The sequence below is a fragment of the Capra hircus genome, chromosome 10, assembly GCF_001704415.2.
Source record: "Capra hircus breed San Clemente chromosome 10, ASM170441v1, whole genome shotgun sequence".
NCBI lineage: Eukaryota > Metazoa > Chordata > Mammalia > Artiodactyla > Bovidae > Capra > Capra hircus.
Genome location: NC_030817.1, coordinates 24,345,399 through 24,366,772, shown reverse-complemented (window position 1 = coordinate 24,366,772; position 21,374 = coordinate 24,345,399). Strand labels below are relative to the sequence as shown.

At 33.9% G+C, this 21,374-nt stretch overlaps 1 protein-coding gene across 4 annotated transcripts in view; it reads left to right on the top strand.

The window, feature by feature from the left end:
- The window catches only part of GPHN (gephyrin), a 551,792-nt gene that overhangs the window by 240,844 nt on the left and 289,574 nt on the right, over nucleotides 1–21,374 (top strand). For all 4 annotated transcript variants that reach the window (XM_018054058.1, XM_018054057.1, XM_018054056.1 and 1 more), the window contains exon 4: nucleotides 3,862–3,954. In XM_018054058.1, coding sequence (XP_017909547.1) covers nucleotides 3,862–3,954 — 93 coding nt within the window. The remainder of the gene's footprint in view (nucleotides 1–3,861; nucleotides 3,955–21,374) is intronic.

The window sequence follows — 21,374 nt, the reverse complement described above, 5'->3', positions numbered from 1 at the left end:
AAGCTGTGGTTTTTCCAGTAATCATGTAAGGAGTAAGTTGGTCTATAATGAAGACTGAGTGCCAAAGAATTGATGCTTTTGAACTGTGGTGCTGGAGAAGACTCTTGAGAATCCTGTGGACTACAATTGTGGTGTTGGAGAAGACTCTTGAGAGCCCTGTGGACTACAAGGAGATCAAACCAGTCAGTCCTTAAGGAAATCAACCCTGAATATTCACTGGAAGGACTGATGCTGAAGCCAACACTGCAATACTTTAGCCATCTGATGTGAAGAGCTGGCTATTGGAAATGACCCTGATGTTGGGAAAGATTGGAAAGTGAAAGTAAAAGTTACTCAGTCATGTCTGACTCTTTGCAACCCATGGACTATGGAATTCTCCAGGCCAGAATACTGGAGTGGGCATCCTTTCCCTTCTCCAGGGAATCTTCCCATACCAGGGATCAAACCCAGGTCTCCTGCATCGCAGGCATATTCTTTACCAGTGAGCCACTAGGGAAGCCGATGTTGGGAAAGAATGGAGGCAAAAGGAAAACGGGGTGGCAGAGGATGAGAGGGTTAGATGGTATTATGGAATCAGTGGACATGAATCTGAGCAAATTGCAGGAGAGAGTGGAGAACAGAGGAGCCTGCATGGTACGGTTCATGGAGTCACAAAAAGCTGGACACCACTTAGTGACTGAACAATAGATTTCTCAGATTCAGATTAGTTCCCTGATTCAGTGTGCATTTGTTCCTGGAACATTCAAACTGATCACAGAGATTTCATGGCTCATTTCATTTGTTTCTCTCAGCAGCTGCTTTTAAGATGAAAAAAAAATCATTTCTCTCAATTTACATCTCTCTTGATTTGAAGTTGCTAGTGAGAATTTTTATGATTTTGATCACCATTATGACTTTTGGGAGCACGAGTAGAATTAGGAGTCTCAGCCTGTCTGTCTCAAACACATTTTATTTCTGTCATTAACCACAACTTTTGAGATTTATGACATAGAGCTATATGTTTTTTCCCATGTGATCATTGCTGGTGGAAGGTTTTTTTCCTCTAGTTTTTGCTCTTTTTGTTTATTCTTGTTAGATATGGAGAGGCAGAAATTCTTTGATGCAGCTTGATTCTACTATGCTAACCTGTAAGTTCAAGGCAGTAAGTTTTTAAAGAAACACCTTTCATGTAATGGAAAATAGTAATTAAAAATAGAAAATGCCTTCAGCTTCAATTTTGCAGCAGCTGCAGAGGAATTTTTCATAATGATGGTTAATGTAGAAATCCTCAATGACTTTCTACCTGGTAGTAGCCAAATATTAAAGTATATTTCAAAATGAAAGGTATCTTTTAGGTGCAGAGAAAAATGTGATGAGATAAATCTTTCAGGTGATCTAACGTGATAGAAGAAAAGATTCACGATATTCTGAGTGGTACATGGTTAGAAAGCATGGTTTAGTCCAGTTTAACGTGCAAATAGCATTTCGAGGAGTATTTCTAAAAATGTAGATCTTAAATCAGTAGGTCTTGGATGGGACCTGCGATTCTATATTTCTAGCAAGCTCTCAGTGAAACAGGTGATACTTTTAGTAGCACAATTCTTCACAACTGCAGACTCTGAGCAACTCTAACTGAACCCTTTAGGCCAGGGATTATAGCTTATTCATCTTTGCAAACCTGTTATCTAATGAAGTGCCTGAATAAAAGTATGCCCTGAAATATTCTCTTGTTAAATAAATGAATTGATATGTTAAATAAATAAATCACTACTAGATGCCTGGAATATTCATATTCTCTGTTAATGATTGACAAGGAATCCTTCTGTTTTGAAGACCAGTTGCATGAATGATAAGATTGCTGCTGCTGCTAAGTCGCTTCAGTCGTGGCCCACTTTGTGCGACCCCATAGACGGCAGCCCACCAGACTCCCCCGTCCCTGGGATTCTCCAGGCAAGAACACTGGAGTGGGTTGCCATTTCCTTCTCCAGTGCATGAAAGTGAAAAGTGATAGTGAAGTTGCTCAGTCGTGTCCGACTCTTTGTGACCCATGGACTGTATCCTACCAGGCTCCTCCATACATGGGATTTTCCAGGCAAGAGTACTGGAGTGCTAGTTTCTCTTAAACAGTCAAAAATCCTAATAAAATTTTTGTTTAGTTGAAACTGTTGTACATCACACAGCTACTTTGGACAACAAAATATTGCTTTTCAAATACTTGAACATATTCTTAACTGGTTCTCAATTTTGGTTGTACACTGGAATGATGGGTATTTTTGCTTTTCTAATTCTTAAATAAACACTTTGATTTATGAAATGACCACATAATCACCTTTGTTACAATAACCATTGATAATTTGTGTGTGAGCTTTCCTCAGAACAAAATTATAACTATATCAGGAGTGTGAGTGAGAATAGGAAAAAAATCATTTAAAAATCTTGAATTGTCCTTCTGAATAATTATCCTGCATTTTGGGTTACCAATGAATTTGAGAACTGGGAACACTGTATTTTACATATAAGTATTAGCCTTACTTATATACTTTTGTATATGTATGTATGTATATATACACACATATGTGTATGTATATCAGCCTGTTAAGGCTTCCCTGGTGGCTCAGACAGTAAAGAATCTGCCTGCAATACAAGAAACTCAGCTTTGATCCCTGAGTCAGGAAGATTCCCTAGAGAAGAGAATGGCTACCCACTCCAGTATTCTTGCCTGGAGAATTCCATGGACAGAGGTACCTGGGGGCTGCAGTCCATGAGGTTGCAGAGTCGGACACGACTGAGCGACTAACACTCTATCAGCCTGTTACTGATGTTTCACATCTGATTATCAACACATAAATGATATAATTATATTATTAAATTTTGGAATTGGATTGTATAAAGGAAATGAAACAGTAAAATACCAAAGCAAGTATTTAATTACAATTTAAATGAACAGTTCATAGTTAAAATGTAGGATGGATGAATAGAACTAGCAATAGAAAGAGAGATCCTCTATAGCAGAAATCCTTGTCCTGTTCTTTACAAAATTAACCAGGTAACTTTGAGTAAATTATTTAACTACATTGCACCTCACTTGTCTTGTCTGTAAATTGAAAAGGCAAATCTACCAAGGTCTCTACCAACTGCACAATTTTGTGGTATGTAACTCTAATCTCAACTAAGTGTCATAGTGTTGGTGTGAGGAAAAAAGTAACTTTAAGCAATCATTTATTCCTACACCTTTCCTTTTCGGCAACTATGTAAAATAAATGCTCAAGAATGTAAAACTTTCTTAAACAACTTGAAACTAGCCAAAAGGAAAAAAAAATATTGAGTCAATCACAGGCAGAATATAGAGGAACATGTCTTGATGGTCCAACAGATCTAAGTTTAAATTCTAAATATTTCCCCTTCTCGTTTGTGAGCCCATGAGCAAGTACATTTCTTGATCTCTCTGAGTCCATTAACTAAAAAAAAAAAAAAAAAAGAATGAGTCTGTTTCCTTAAATGTAAATTTTAAGTATGAATATTTGCCTGACAGAATTGCTATACTTATTAAATAGTGAGATCATTTAATTAACACACAGTGCTCAATTTTTTTAACCCTAATATATTTTGAATGACTGAAAATATCTCCAGATATCCTATTTAAAGGCATAATGAGCATTAATTAAAACATTTATGCTGTTCACTGAGTTTCATTTACTTTCAAGAATTCAGTGATTACGTCTTCATTTTCTATGATCAATAAAATAAATACCCCAAACCTCAGATTTTTCTCATGAGTGTTGAATCTGTTTCCTCACTGAATACAAAGTATTCCAGTATGTGGATGTTTTGAGTAGGCAAGCAAACCCTTCTGCATGTGACAATATTATCGTTTTCTTTCAGGAAACCCTGATAGATTGGTGTGATGAAAAGGAACTTAATTTGATATTAACAACTGGAGGAACAGGGTTTGCACCACGAGATGTCACTCCAGAGGTGAGATAGTATATACTTTTCTGATATTCAAGAAGTAGACTATTCATGTGATTTTCAATCCTTTTAATTTTTTTGTATGATTTTTGTACTTTTGCTAGACAGAAACGACATCTGTGGTTCTAAGAATGGGAACATTTTGCAGTGGTTGAATATTTACATTCTTTAAAAAAAGTTTCTTGACTTCTTTTCTTTGATTTAAACTAGATATTATCTAAAATGAGGAAGATTGAATTGGTCCAGAAGGTAATCTTGCATTTGCTCGGTGGTCTGTGGTATCGGCTGAATTTGAGGCATATATTGCCAAAGGAAGTGATAGCAGAACTCTGAGTCAGCATGGCATCTGGTCTGATGTGCTGTGTTAATGTAATTCAAAATATATTTGATTCCTTTTTTCTTTAGATACCCTTGTCATTGGTCTCAAGTAGAATGACTCCAATAGCATATTTAGACCAATTTTATAGTATTATGAAAAAGTTATATATTACATAATTTAAAATGTGAATTTAAATGCAGAATTTAATAAGCCAAGAAGCAAAATTAGTATCTAGACTATGCCTTAAGAATCACCTTCAACCTTGCACAAGAAAAAAAAAAGGGGAAAGAATGAAGAATAGACAGCGCTAAGTGATACAAGGGGAAAAGTGTTTCTTTGTTTTTAAAGCAGCCATAAACTTCAGCTGTAACTTTAGTGTCATATGCAGACTTATGTTCATACTTGGACATTGTTTCACTCACTTTTCAAAAACTGTTTCTTGGCTGAATTTCAACTTACTGTTAGCTGTTTTGTTTTGTTTCTTTTTAAAACATTTTCAAGTCAGTATCCCATTGTGTCTACTGTCTTATTCACAGCAAGATATTTTTGCTCTGTACCTATTAAATAATTATTGTCCTACTTACTCTAATATAGGAGTTTTCAAACTTTAGCCTGTACCCCCATCAAAGGTAAAACAGATTGCTGCATCCTACCCACAGTGTTTCTGATTCAGTAAATCTGCAGTGGGTCCCAAGAATTTGTGTTTCTGGTAAGGCCCCAGGTAATGCACATGTTGCTGGCCCATAAACCATGCTTCCAGACTTTGGGTACCACTGCTCTAGTATGTGAAAATGTAAATTGTTGTAACAGATTGTAAAATAATTTCTATTTTTCTATGTAAAAATCACAGAAATTTTAGAGATATTATTCTAACTAGGCTTATAAATATAATGGTTTTGTTTTTAAAGCAATCACAATAGAGTTGTATTGGAAGATTGTTAGCTTCCAGTACTTAAAAAAGAAGGTGGGAGAGGGGTTCAGAATGGGGGACACATGTGCACTCATGGCTGATTCATGTCAATGTATGGCAAAAACCACTACAATATTATAGATTAGCCTCCAACTAAAATAAATAAGTAAATTTTTTTTAAAAAGAAAGAAAAAAAAAGGAAGTCATTCTTACATAGCTCTTGAGTCCTTAGGGGAAATAATCCTTTGGCCAATTTTTAAATTTCTTTTAAACTGTGAGACTAACTTAAAAAGATAAAATTGGAGGTAAGCCATCTCCTCTAGAGGTGTGTTTATGTTTTGTTTGTGAGAAAATCACCTACATATGTGAAGAACTTAATTTTTGAAGTTTGAGTGTTAAGTGTTTTAAGTAAATAACTTTGGTTTTATATATCCATATTATTTATGTAATGGCTTGATATTTTCATAATATTATTTTTATATCATAAAAGTAGAAAAAAGTTACTATAGAATTCATTCATAACCAGTTAACAGTATTATTTTTAATTATGAGAAAATAATTTGCATCACCAAGTATTTTGTATTCCCTGGAGTTTCAAGTTTATTCCAGAACACTAGGTTGCAAATTCACACTTTTAAATTCTGGCTCTGCTACTTACGGCATGGTGACCATACACTAGTCATTAAACCATTTTGTGCCTCAGTTTCCAATAAAGTGAGGGAAATGAAAGTGCCTGTCTACCAGGGTAGTTGTGAGGATTGAATGAGAACTATTTTTGCTAAGAATACTAAAAGATATTTTTATCTTTTAGTTAATAAAGGGTTAATTTTTTAAATTGTTATTGCATAACTACCAAAGTGGACAGATCTATGGTATTTTTTTATATATAAATATCAAATGGACAAAAACAGTCATATAGTAAAGTATTATCCATGCATTCTTTGTGATCTTGTTAAATTTTTAAATATTTTGATGTAGTAAGCTTCATATTTTATCTTTTCTATCTCCATATAAACTAGAGGTCTTGAAATTCTATCATTCTAGTATAGCTTTAGCCCCCAACTTTTTTTTTTTTTTTTTTTTTTGCTGTTGACAAGAGTCTGTGTCTTTCCATTACCTTGTATATGGCCTTATATCAGAAATTGAGAGGTCCTTTATTATTCATTGAAGTTTTTCAGAAAACCCTAGAGATGCTCTTATATTTGTATATACCTATAGCAGTTGCTGGCTAAAATTTGTATTAGGCTTGTTTTTAATGAGTTTAAAATACATGTAATTATGTCTTCCATAATATCTGTTTTTGAAAACAAGTGACTTACCTGATTGTAAATATCATATTTTTATACACACATACACATACACAGAAGAGTATGGTTATCTACAGCAAAAGTCCATAGCACTGTTAAGCCTTTGAAAAATAACTGTAAAAGCCATCTGACCACTCAAAAATAATTCTACTAATTTCTTCTAATCTTTAAATAGTTACAATTCTTATAATATCTAAAACATAACACTGGGATGTCAGCTAGTAATCCTGAAATATAATTTTGTGCCTGTAATAATATAGTTACTTGTCTTTATCTTATTTGTCTTAGATAATTGTCCCTAAAAAGGGAAACATATTGATAACCATATGTGCCTATATACAACTGTTTGCAAATCTTTTTAAATAGAATCAGAAGTTATTGACGGAAACCACAAATATTAGTGATGAGGGTAAAATAATATAAAATTTCTCCCTTAAGTCAGTAATTGTAAGTAATTAGTTTGATCTACAAACACAAAGTACAAGTTGTGGGTTGTTTAGAAAAAGGGGAAGGTGAAAAATACTGAATTGAATGATTAAAATAAAGCAATCTAAAGTTATTGTCACTGAATATGAACCTTAGAGAAAATGAAAAGTTTAATAGCCTTATCCAGATATATTAACAGAAAAATGGAATAGCAACTTCAGTAAAGTATATCCTATTTATATATTTTATATATAAGACAATCAAAATTGACTTTTCTAAATTATGAATTTGTTTCTGCTTTTGGGCACCATATCTTAGAATGTGGTTCATCTGATAGTCACATGCCTGCTGGTCCCCTCCCTTCCTCTAAACATGAGATATTATCAAAGCTTACATATAGTAACATAATAATCCCTACTGTACAACTTTTTAGAGTTTTTTTTGATATAAAAAGCTTATTTTTTAGTAATAGATTATGTTTTCTGTGAACTGATAAAGGTTGGATAATCTGTTGACATTGGTGAAATGGAAGTAATAGAAATTTGTAGTTATATAGAACATAAGAACTCATTGGTATACAAAGTATTATATCTTCATGTTCCACTATCACTTAAAAGTTTATATATCCAAAATAGGTATTATTACATGAAGAATCTTTCATTATTCTTAAAAGTAAAAGTATAATTAAGGATGTATAAGTGAGGTAAAGTGAAGGTCTTTTAGAATTAAAGTCTAGAAGAAGATAAAAGATTAAAAACATTTATTTTAAAAAGAACATCTATATGATTACAAAGAAATGTTGAATATTATATTTTGGTAAATTGGAAAATATTACACTATTTAATATTTGTTAGGTAAAATTAAGCTTTAGCGTGTTCATAGTACTAAGCTACACCAGAGTAAACGGTTGTATAGTAATGTATTATTATGATTATGAATTAAAGAGTTAATTAAAATCCTAGCATGCATCTTAAATCTCATCTATTTATTCACTTATCAGATTTTTTGTTTTTAATCCTTGATATGTGTCTTATGCCATGCTGGGTGCTGGGGTTAAAAAATGAATAAGACACGATCCCTATTCTCAACTCAGTCTATCGCATGGGTCAGCAAACTATGGCCCGAAGGCAAAATTCAGCTTGTTGTATTTTTTTTGTATGAGTTGTGAACTAAGAGCATATTTTGATTTCTTTCAGTCATTAGATGACTGAAAGAAATCAAAAGGAAAATGATATTTTGTGACATATGAGAGTCATTTGAAATTTGTATTTCAGTGTCCATAAGTGAAATTTTATTGGAACATAGTCATACTCTTTCATTGACCTATTGCCTATGGCTATGATAGCAGAAAAGAATAGTTGAATGAAGACCATATAAGCCTAAATTATTTACTGTCTGATCCTTTGCAGAAAAAGTTTGCCAACCTCAGGTCTATTAGATGAAAATTAGTCATCTTTATTCACGTTTTTAGCTGACTTTTAAAATTTATTTTTACCATTTGTTCTTTAGTAATTTGAAATCATGTTAGTTTCAATTCTTAAATGTTTAATCTTAGAAGGAGCAAGGAAAGAACACTTTTCTTTCACAGTAAAGTGTATTGCCCCATTGTCTCAGTGGACAATACGGAATAATAAAAATAAAAGATCCCTCATATAGATAATATATAAAATTTTGAACTTTCAAAATTGATCAAATTATTGGATTTGTTAAACATTGTTTCAGTCTTAAATATTTTTCTTAGTAGTGCTGCTGCTGCTGCTAAGTCACCTCAGTTGTGTCCAACTCTGTGCGACCCCATAGACAGCAGCCCACCAGGCTCCCCTGTCCCTGGGATTCTCCAGGCAAGAACACTGGAGTGGGTTGCCATTTCCTTCTCCAATGCATGAAAGTGAAAAGTGAAAGTGAAGTCACTCAGTCGTGTCTGACCCTCAGCGACCCCATGGACTACAGCCTTCCAGGCTTCTCCATCCATGGGATTTTCCAGGCAAGAGTACTGGAGTGGGGTGCCATTGCCTTCTCCAATATTTCTTAGTAGTGCCTTCTAAGAAGTGTCCTGATCAAATTTGTCATTTTGAAGTAATCAGACTAAAGGAAGAATTATAAAATGTCAGGAAATTATAAATTTGATGTAAAAGATATTCATTTAAAAGGGTTTTTATGGTTCATTTTGTAAGTGAAGAGGCACCTGGCAAAATGACTAACTCTGACAGCGATAATCTGGTACAAAGGATGAATTTCTAGGAAAAGATTATGAACTTCACAATACATATTTTGTTTATATCTTAAAATGTTTATGTTTATTTGAAAAAGATTGCTTTCTAAGCCTTTCTACAAATATTTATATATTTCATTATTTTAAGCATCTGCCTCCAATGCGGGAGACCCGGGTTCGATCCCTGGGGCAGGAAGATCCCCTGGAGAAGGATATGGTAACCCACTCCAGTATTCTTGCCTGGAGAATCCCATGGACGGAGAAGCCTGGTAGGCTACAGTCCACGGGGTCACAGAGAGTCAGATACAACTGAGCAACTTCACTTACTTACTTACTTACTTATACTATGACAGCTATCATTGTATGTGGTCATTAATCATTTCTTACATTTTAATACTTAAAAAACAAGAATACTGTGTAAATAAAAGGAAGGAGACATAATTGACCTGAGGTACTGAGTTAATTATTCTTAATTTGTTACTCGTGAAAATTTGCATTTAAAAGTACCACTTTATAGTAAATACTCAACATTTTTTTTTAATACTCAACATTTTAAAGATCAGAAGAACTCTTTTACATTATAGCAGAAGCATAGGAAAACATCATGTCCAATAATTTCTGTTTTTGAAAGAAAATTTGATCACTATTGCAGATCATTTAAATTACATAGTTGCTTTCAAATGCATATTAATATTCTCTAGAAAAGATTATTTCCCTAAAATATCATATACTGATACTGTAGAACTGTATGAATATTTATTTTGTAATTCTAAAATTGTTGTAACTAAAGTAAAGTACCTGTTATACATGGTAAAACTAAAAGTAACCATATTGCAATAAAATTTTGAGATTAAAATTTTTCTGTATAAATAGGATAACTAAACAATATGAAATTGGTAAGACAGCAGAATACTAGAAACTTATACTGGAAATTTTAAAAATCAGATTCAATAAAATATACTGTCCCTTTATGGCCAAATAAGGTTATATTTTACGGTTTTTGAAGGATCTCTTTTTCTTATTTTTTTGAAATAGTTCTGGATGTGAGAAATATGTTTACATGTCTTACCTTTGTCTAAATATGTTGGGATGTAATGTACCTTTCTCATATTTTACGTATATATATATATAATACTAACACTGTAGAATCAGACAGACCTGAATTTGAATCTTACTTCTACCACTAACTAATTATGAAGTTAAAACAAATTAAACTGTTCAAACTTGAGTTTACTCATCCACTCAGCTAATGCATACCTCTCCAGGTTGTTTCTTCTAATAATTGAGATAATAAAAGTAGTCAGTGATAATAATTAGCAAATATATATAGCACTTACTATGTGTCAGGAGCTATTTTAAACTCATTTAATTTTAATTCATTTAGTCTTCAACCATATGAGGCAGATACTAACTAGAGTTGTATCTATTTTAAATATGGAGAAACTGGGACAAATCAATTAATTGACTTGCTCAGAGTTATCCAAACTAGTAAGTGACAATAATGCATGTAAAAGGATTTTAGGTAAAGCCTGGCATCTTTGTAGATCCTCATTAAATGTTCTTTATTTCCTTTACCTTTTTCTTCCACATTTAATTAATAATATTACCTATTACCTCTAATTTAATGTGATAATCCCAAGCATTTCTGCTGCTAATCATTGCAATCTGATATCTGTTGTTAGCTATTAACATACCTGATGGATATGTCTAAAAATTAAGTATGTTAGTCAACATTTTCTCACTACTAATTTAGGGCACAGGCAAATGATTGAGAATAATAAAAAGAACAGTTTATATTATATATGGATTATGAGTAAGTGCATCTCTCCTGATATCCTGTCTGAATCTACTTATTTTGTTCCTTTGTGAATTTAAAGTTTTTGAAATATGGCTTGAAATGTCCCAAATATGTAGCATTCAGGATATTTGTTAGTAATAGTCCTTTTTATCTGGAGTTTATATTGTGCCTTATCCAATTTTTGAGTGGTATATGTCTTAGAGCTTAGGCACATTTGTGACCTACCAGTTTGCTAAAAAACATTTAGAGTCTTTGTTCAATTTAACAAGTGTTTATCAAGCATCTTGGGCTTTATTGAATAAACACTAAGCTACATGTATTCCTAAAATAGTCACCTGACAAATCAAAGTGATATAAACAGTACTAGAAATGTTTAGCCAATTTAGACCAAAAAAATTCTTTATAGGGAAAGATTAAGAGAGAAGTGAGCAATCAGTAAAGTTTTTGTATGAGTAGAATTTAAGCTAAAATTGAAGGAGAGAAATAGAACTTAGATTCAGAGAGAAGACATTACCAATGGGAGTAAGAAAGAAAGGGGAATGTATGATCAAGCTATGAGAAAGATAAAATTAAGAAAATCTTCCTGGCTAGAGCAGAGGATTCACTTTACAAAGAAGGATGGATAAACTGGAACTATGTTATTTTAATCTCTTTCTTAGAACAGCTAGAGTAGTACTATCTCTGGAGATGAAAAACAGCAACAGAGATTCCTTAGAAGCCAAAATTCATAGGACAACTATCAACAAATACATGCCATAAAATCGTGTCATCAAAAGTAGATCCTTTTGAAAACTGGCACTTACTCAAATGTACATTCCCCAATAAGACTAACATCAGTATTTTTGAAGGTTGTTTCTATGCCCTGGTTTTTGTTTTGTTCTTTGAAATCCCAATGTAAGCTACAAACCTAGTACCATTATTTGTATGTAAAATTTAAACTGCTGTGAGGCACCAAGTTCCAGTTTTGTAGTCCAGAAACCTTTTCAGTCAATACCTATAATCCAGGGTTTCCCAGGTGGTGCCAGTGATAAAGAACCCTGTTGCCAATGCAGGAGACCTAAGAGACTCAGGTTGAATCTCTGGGTCCAGAAGATCCCCTGGAGAAGGAAATGGTAACCCATTCTAGTATTCTTGCCCGGGAAATTCCATGGACAGAGGAGCTTGGCGAGCTAAGGTCCAGGGGGCCACGAGTTGGATATGACTGAACAACTTAGCGCATAGCATGTATCTGATAATCAAGACATCGAGACATTTTTTTTTTATGATAGATTTTTGTCAGTGGTGTACCTTATTCTTGAGTTGGCCTAAGGTTTTATATAAAATTACTATATAATAATAGAGAAATCACAGTATCTTAAGAGTTTGCAAAGGAGAATTCAAAAGCCATTGTGTTGAAAGTCCTAACATGACCCTTTTATCATTCCCAGCCCTTGTGTGAACGCCTCAATTGCATATTCTTTCATGTGAGAGTCCCTTGTTTGTGCAATTCTAATTACTTGAAAGTCCAAATCTGCCCCCTTACCCACAACATTTACCCTCTGTTTTATTTATACATTAAAAGAAAAAACTCCTTAGCATAATTATCCCAGTTGAAAAGTAACTGGTTTAACATTAGACCACTTAGGTGATTAGAGCAATAGGTGACATTGCATTTAAAAATCATGTTGTTAGGCCCTTATTCCACATAGCAACACTGCAGAGTGAAGCGAGCATCGCTGTTTGAGGTGGGGATTGAGGAATTTCAAGCATAAGGTAAAAAAGAAACATTACATATATGAAGAACCCATAAATGAAATCCTATCTTCATTTTTCCCTTAAGTACATTTCTTAATTGCACGCTTACTCTGCATCAGAACGTTCTCAGCTTTTAGGGGGGTCCTGATGGGGAAAAGAGATCAATCATATCAGTAAGCATATGAGTACAAACATACTTTTTATGGTAAATTCTATGTCTAATTAAAGCTTTCACTAGAAAAGTAGCGTTGCTCATATAACTGTTTGTGAGGCAGCATAACATAGTGGTTAAGAGCTCAGACTACTTGAATTTGAATCCTAGATTCACCTCTTACTACCGTGTAACCTTTCACAACTTGCTTTACTCAGTTTTCTTATGTGTAAAATGGAGAAAATAAGAGTACCTACCTCATAGGGTAGTTATATTAGGTGGGTTAATGTAAGTAAAACACCAAAAGCAGCGTTTGTTTACTACACAGATATTTCTTATTATTACCAATAATCTAAACAGAAAGAATTTTAGCTTACAAAGGAAGAAGATAATGGTTGAGTAAGTACTGAAAGAATTTTTCTCTGGGGAAAAAATCGTGTAAGATAGGACCTAAGGTATACAATAGAATAGTTGTAGGAAAGGAAAAAGCAGCAGAGATGACATGCTAAATGTTTATTTTTACCTTGAATTTATCAGAGAAATAAAACCTTGACATCAGTGTTCCAACTCACCATTTTACAATCTACTCCCATAAAATGAACAGAGGCCGGCATAGTAGGATAGTTCTATAAAATATATGCTAAGACATTGACAAGAAAACATCATTAAATATTTTGCATATATTAATATAAAATACAAAAGTGTGTTTATCTAGAGATATAGTTTCAGGAATGAAGATTTCAGAAATTTCCTTTCTTATTTTCTGAAATCAAGAATGTGAATTCATCTTCCTTTATTAGATCTTCATCCATGAAACAGACTTAATGTCGCTTTTCACACAAAATGTAATATGATGACTTATATCTGTCAAGTCCTCTGAGCTTCTTAGAATTCTATCACTGAATTAGAGCAGAATATCTGTGACTTCATGTTATTGCCATGCCTAAAAGGAAACTGATAGGGAGTAAGAAAATGGACTCAACGAAATAAATTTTTGCAATTATTCTCGTAATTTTACGAGTATTATTTCCTCATACTGGAATTTGAGAAGACCGTGGCTGCTATTAAAGACTGGCAGGTGAATATCCAACAGAGAGAGTAACCATTTCAGAAAATCTTAATAACAGGCACACAACAGAATTTACGGGAAGAATCCAAGTTCCTTTAAAAGGTGATGAGAAGATAGAAGCAGTAAAGTTGTTGGAAGTATGATGTTTGAGAATGAACTGTTACCAGTTTCTCAGAGAGAGAGACACAGACATCAAATATCAAAGGCAACAATGCAGAAGAAGCAATTGATTGTGCTGGAAGGACCAGTTAATAAGAGGCAATATATTATAATGTTCTGTGAAGATAGCATTATAGTAATGAATGTCACTGGGGTAATTTAAGTGTTTGTCCCCCACCTCTTCACTCCTTCCATAAGTTTGATTGCAGCATATGATATATTACTCTTGCATGTAATAATCCTCAGGGTGAAACTTTATAAGAGGAGAAGAAAGGTCAGTTTTGATTAAGAGATGATTAGTTTTAAAATTTTTTTAAGTGCTTTTAAATGCTTTTCTATAAATTTGAAGCAATGACAAAATAACTTAGTATTGAATATTGTATAAAAATGGGACTTCCCTGGTGGTCTAGTGATTAAGACTCCCCACTTCCAATGCAGGGGGCAAGGGTTAGATCTTTGTTTGGGGAACTAAGACCCCACATGCTGTGCGGCATGGCCATAAAGAAATGCGATCTTATCATAATGTTTCTCACACTCTCAAAGATTCAACACTGTAATTTATAGGAGACCTAAATTATAAAAGAAGACACTTTAGTATAACCCTATTGATGAGATTCAAAGAGATTCACATTATACTAATTTCGCACTGTTGTTAAACATGATATTTAGAGGTTTGGCTAATTATGTGATATGCATACTTTGATATGAGTTCTCTTTGTGGGTCCTATTTACTTCCCTTTCTCATATATTTCCTTTTTAGTATTTTTCAAGGCTTACCTATACTGTATCCTGTCTCTTAAGATGGGACTGCTGTGTGGGGTGATGAATGAATATCACCATCAGTATTAAATATTAATAATTAGAGGAATGAGAGATCTGCTTTTATATAATACTGAAAGCCAATCCTAATATAAATGCACTTTCCCTCATGGGTATATCTTGTGCAATAGTAGCAGCAGTATTAAAAATAATGTTCTAGTTTAACTTTGTTCAAACTTCAGTTGTTACTCTTTGCCTTCTAAATATAAGATACCTTAGAAGAGGGATCAGGAAACTTATTCTTTAGAGGAAGTAAATATTTAGAGATAATAAATAGTTTAGGCTTTGTGGGCTTTATAGTCTCTATCATAACTACTTAACTATGCCAGCCTGTCACAGAAGCTGCTATGTGATGATATCAATAAATGGGCCCTGCTGTGCCACCAATAAAACTTTATTTATGAACACTAAAATTGGCTTTCTCATAATTTTCACGTGTCATGAAGTATTACTCTTCTTTTAAGTTTTTTTAATCATCTAAACATTTGAAGATTAACATTAGATTACAGGGCATGCAAAAGACAAGTGGCAGGCAAGATTTGTCCTCTAATTTAGAACATTCCCACCTACCTTGTACACGCATCTCCTCTGTTATTCAGAAGCTCATAGTATGTAAGAGTGTTCAGAGAATTTAAGTCAGAACATTTCAGAAGAATTTTCTGAGAATTTAATAAGGAAAAGGAGTTGCCCTATAGTAATTAACACTTGTTAGAATCAAATGTGTTGAGTGCCTACCGTGTAGATACCAAGACTTTGACTTGGGCAGTTAGAAGAATGGATTTGCCATTTACTGAAATGGAGAAGACTATGGGAAGAGTAGGTCTGAGGAGGAAGATCAGGAGTTTTACTTTGGTCATAGAAATTTCTAACTGCCTTTAGATATCCAAATGGAGATGTTAAGCTGGCAGTTAGATATGGGCATCTGGAGTTGAGAGAAGTCTGAGCTGGAGATACTATTTTTTTTTAGAGTCATCAGCATCTTAATGGAATTAAAATTCATGACAACTGATGAGATCATCAAGGTATTTACTAATACTACTATTTATTTTATTACTACCCCTGCTTCTTCTCTCATCCACTTTCAAAGAGGTAGGTAGTTTCTAGTAACCTGGCCCCTCTGCTCACTCACAAAGGGTGGAAGGGGTCCCATTGAACAGGAAGGAACCTGGCCTATACAGGAAGGACTATTAGTTGGCCATCCTGAAATTTTGCCATGGTGTAAAGATGAGAATGAGTTTTCCCAAGTACCTCCTTGCTGGAAACTGTTTGCACTGGAGGTAAGTGTGAAAGGGGAGGTTGTGGGGATTGATGGGGTGAGGGCTTCCTAAACCTTTCCCAAACCTCAGGAGTGGCTTGATTCTGAGGAAGGGAGAAGGTTCAGACTGGTTCCTATTTCCCTGAACCAGTTTGTACAGCCCTAAATTTGACCTGCTTTCCTCAAACTGGGAGTCAGAAATCCCTTTTCTCTTCTGTTTTTCTGCTGCAGAAATTCCCAACATTCCCATTTTGTGGGCTCCAGAAAGGGGTAAGCGAAGACTTCAATCCCAGCTGACCATTTCCAGATTAATAATTTTTAGTGTTTTGATTTCTTTTATCATCATAAAAATGCTTGGACCCATTTATCCCATTTGTTTAATTTCCTTGTGGATTGTTATGTATCTATGTTCTAGGGTCATTTCGTATCCCTGGGCAACAGAGTTCAGATCCATCTGCTCTCTCCATTTATGTGCTACTTCTCTTGTGGATTATCATGTGCAGCTTATTGATGACTGTTACCTAGATGGAAGACACTCCATTCAGGAGACTGCTTCACTCTTAATCTCATCTTTTCCTGAATGGTGTTTTGTTCCCCTGCTGACAGCTTTTCACTACCCTACCCAACTGCTTCTGATGATCTATCATCGCTTCTCTGCTGTTCTGTCTTCCTGTTTGACTGCCTTTGATTTTTTGTCTCTACTTTTTGCCCCCATTACTTATCTGCTGAATGACTTGCGTTCTTCACTCACTGGTGCTTTGTCCATCAGCAAATGGCCTGATACTACATATTCATCTGCTATTTTAGCATTTTTAGACTGCCCAACATTGTTTATCTGCTCTCCTACCATTCTCCTCTACTGTGGCCTTCCAAGTGCTGTGCTGTCTGTCTGCCTGATCTTGCCCTACCGAGTCTATGCCTGTAATATTATAAGTAGGTTCTGATTGTTTAACACTTCTGTTACCTATCTCCACTTGCCTTGTGCCACTAAGTTGGACTGCTGACTGAATATGCTTGACTACTGTTCTTCTCTACCTGTTTGCTGCACATGGCTGCCCAATTAGTTGACTTGAGACATTGCATTTATCACCTATGTACTCAGCGATGCAACTTGCTGTTTGGTCCATATTGCCTCCTTTATACTTCTGTGCTAAATCACTGGTGGTGTTCATCTGTTGTCTTGTAATCCTAATCAGATTTTATTTCCAAGAGAAGTGTTGCCTACTTATTGTCCAAACATATCTTAGCAATGGAAAATCCTTTACTATTTTAGTCCAATTTACTCCTAAACTGACTTAAAGTCACTACCACTATCCTTTCTGCTTTTTTATACAACTCCACATTCTTCCTTCTATTTAGGAATAGATTTTTCTTTCTAAATCATTTATCATCTTTGCTTCAGTTGCCTTTTCATATCACATACTATGTGCTTTTTGTTCCTTGTATGTGGAATCTATCAGTAATTTTCCATATATTAAATTTGTTTTCTAATTTGTTTTCCCTGATTTTTTCAGGGCTTCATGAGGATAAATTGCTCCTATTACTTTTATCCTTTCTAGTTAAGACCAGAATGGTTTTTGAAACTTTCAAGTATCATCTCTAAAAATAATAAATTTAATTGTCTTGTAGTTCTCTGTAGGTAAGATTAAAGTAACTTTCCACTCTGCTCCATTTTTTCCTGAGAATATCATTTCTCTGCCACTCCATAATTTATGTACTATCATTTAGAGATCCTTTTGATGTATTTATCTTTTCCTCCTAGATTTTAGATTATCTTTTCTTGTGTGTAGGTAAACTTTTAAATTGATATTAGTATTTGGCATCTAGAAAAAATTGAAATAAAAATTATCTGCATGTAAAGCTTATTGTCTTATTCATTTATATTTAAATGAATGACAAGATCAGACAGGAAGTAGAGAAGAATTGTGAAATTTTCAGTTTCAGGAATCTAAGGAGATTTAAATTGGGAAGTGTTTACATGCATGCATGTGTGTGTATGTAGACTTGAAGTGTTCTGTGTGTATATGTATCCACATCATTGTGCATGAAGTGCGGAAAATGCTGAATATCCATATTAAATTTTATTTTATTTTTCAAAAAATGAGAGAGAAAAGGAATAGGGGAAAGCTAAAAAGAGAGTGATGAACAGGAAATAGAGAAAAAGGTATCATAGTTGATTCTTTTCTCCTTTTTCTTTTCTTTTAGTAATAGAGGTAAAATTAATGTGAACCAAAGGGCTGCTCTAGGAATACCAAGAAAATTATTTCAGTAGATTTTTTTAAATGTATAAAATACACACAACAAAATTTACTATTTTAATCATTTTTAAGTGTACAATTCAGTGGCATTAAATACTTTCAGCATTCTGTATAGCCGTCACCACTGTAGATTTCTAGAACTTTTTCAAAATCCCAATTAGAAACTCTGTACATTAAATAGTAACTCCTCATTCCTTCTTTCCACAACCCCTGGTAACCTCTATTTTACTTTCTGTCTCTGAATTTGCCCACTCTAGGTACCTCATACAAGTGGAATCATACGATTTTTGTCTTTCTCTGTATGACTTATTTCACTTAGCATAATATTTTCAGGTTCATTCATGTTGTAGCATATTATCACACATTCATGCATTTTTAAAGAATATTCCATTGTGTGTATATACAATTGTTTATCTCTTCATCTGCCGAGGGATACTTGAGTTGTTTTCATCTTTTGACTATTAATACTGCTATGAACATTAGCAGCATACTGCTGTGCAAGTACCTTTTTTCTTTCCATCCTCTGGGTATTTACTTAGAAGTGAATTCAGTAGCATTTAATGCTTTTGTCTAAGGAGAAATTAAATTAGTAGCAAATCATTTACATGATACAACATTAGCATGATAACAAGTCCAAGGTACTTTATTAGGAGTAGAAGAAGTTACAAACTTTCAGAAAGGCCACAGAAGACCAAGTGAGATTTAGAAGACGCTCTATTGTAAGAATAAAAGGGAGAAAAAATTGCCATAACACAAATGTTGGAGGTTTGAGGAAAGCAAAAGTGATTCTGGAGAAGGTTGAACTTAAAAAATATTTGAAATGAAATCAGTTCAGTTCAGTTCAGTTCAGTCGTTCAGTTGTGTTCGACTCTTTGCGACCCCATGAATCGCAGCACACCAGGCTTCCCTATCCATCACCAACTCCCGGAGTTCACTCAGACTCACGTCCATCGAGTCAGTGATGCCATCCAGCCATCTCATCCTCTGTCGTCTCCTTCTCCTCCTGCCTTCAATCTTTCCTAGCATCAGGGTCTTTTCAAATGAGTCGGATCTTTGCATCAAGTGGCCAAAATGTTGGTGCTTCAGCTTCAGCATCAGTCCTTCCAGTGAATATTCAGGACTGATTTCCCTTAGGATGGACTGGTTGGATCTCCTTGCAGTCCAAGGGAATCTCAAGAGTCTTCTCCAAGACTACAGTTCAAAAGCATCAATTAATTCTTCAGCAACCAGTTTCTTTACGTCCAACTCTAAAATCCATACATGACTACTGGAAAAACCATAGACAACTAGACAGACCTTTGTTGGCCAAGTAATGTCTCTGCTCATTTCAATTTATTGGTCTTCAGTTTGAATACCTAGCTTTCTACCTAAATTGAACTCTGCATCATAGTGTCTTATACCTTAAAGGAGTTACAAAGGTTGGAAAGGATTGTTCTTTGTCATCAAGGGGTTTAAAACTAGAGTAGTTAAAAGTGCACTAATAATGGGTTTAAGAAAAAATACTTTCAGTCTTTTAAGTGATAATGTTTTCCCTTGTTAACTCAATAAATTTTTGATGATTTTAGCCAAGGTTCCTCATCTAAATTATCAAACACAGAAAATGATTTGAGTGACTGTTGTCTCAATTCTCTCAAGGGTGGTGTGTAAACTAGTACCATTTTGTATGAATAAGAAAGAAATTAATTCAGTACATCTAACAATTCTCTCAGAATCTATTGAAAAAGGCTTAACTCTGTGCTATACAACCAGTTAGCTATCTGTAACACAAAATCCTTGCTCTCAAGGAACTTACTTTCCAAAAGAGGGAAAAAGGCATTTGGCAAAACATGCATTTCTAATATCATCCACAAATTTTTGTTATTATCTTCTAATTATTCAAGGAAAATGTTCAAAGTCAGAGTGATTGCATATGAGGGAATCCTTTTGCCTCTTACAAGCATTATTGATTCAGGATTAAGAATGTCTCTGTTTAATATCTTGTCACAGCTAAAGGATTCTGGTAATAGTTTAAATGCTAATAAGAATCTCTTTAATTTTAAAACCTAGGGCCTTCAGTGACAGATTAGTGATTTGGTAGCTGTTAATATACAGGGTTACCTAAAACCAATTGGTTTTATAGTGAAAGAATAGAGATAAATAGATAATTAGTGTTCAAGAGGTTGTTCTTGAATTAATTGCAAGAACAATGAGGGATTACCCCCACACACTCCAAGATACAACTGTGTACTAATACAGAAAATGTTTGTTAATTTAATTATTCTCACTCAACTAAAGCTCACTTGAATTCTGGGTGTCAGGAATTTCATTTGATATTCACAGTTTTCTTTATGGATTTGATTAAGTAGTCATTTGAGCTTGGAATTTATTTGTCCTCCCTAACTTGATATGTGCCTTCAAACTTGAGAGCAATTACTTTCTTTCCTATTGGTCAGTACTTCAGTGATTCCTTTAAGGTAATCTCTTTAAAGTGTTACACTTAAGATAAGTTTTAGTAACCTGTTTTTTCTCCCAATCCCTGATGTCCTACTAAAGTTATTTATTTTGACAATACGGCTATGGGAAGATCAAAGTTTCACATGTCAGGAGAAAAGCAGTAAAATAGAAATAACATCCAGATTTAACTTTTTTTTTTAAACGATGAACAATTTTAAAAGATTCTGCTTTACTTGTATTCATTCTGAAAAATATATTTAGTGAAAAAAATAGATATTTTAAAGTATAAGATCTGGAATAAAGGAAAATATGACTAAATCATTTTATTCAGCTTGTTTTGTTAGTAATAAATATACTTTTTTCTTTTCTTGTGACATCTGAAATTCTGATTTTATTTTGAGAAAAGCTTCAATTGGAAATAAAGTTGTATAATATATTTCTTTGGTAAAGTTTAACCTGAAAAGGCAATATTTCTGTCATACCTTTATTGGACTTCAAGTTCTTTCTATATTTTATAAGAAGATCTAAATGTCTTTGCAATCATGAGACTCTTTGTAGGCAACTAATCCTAACAAG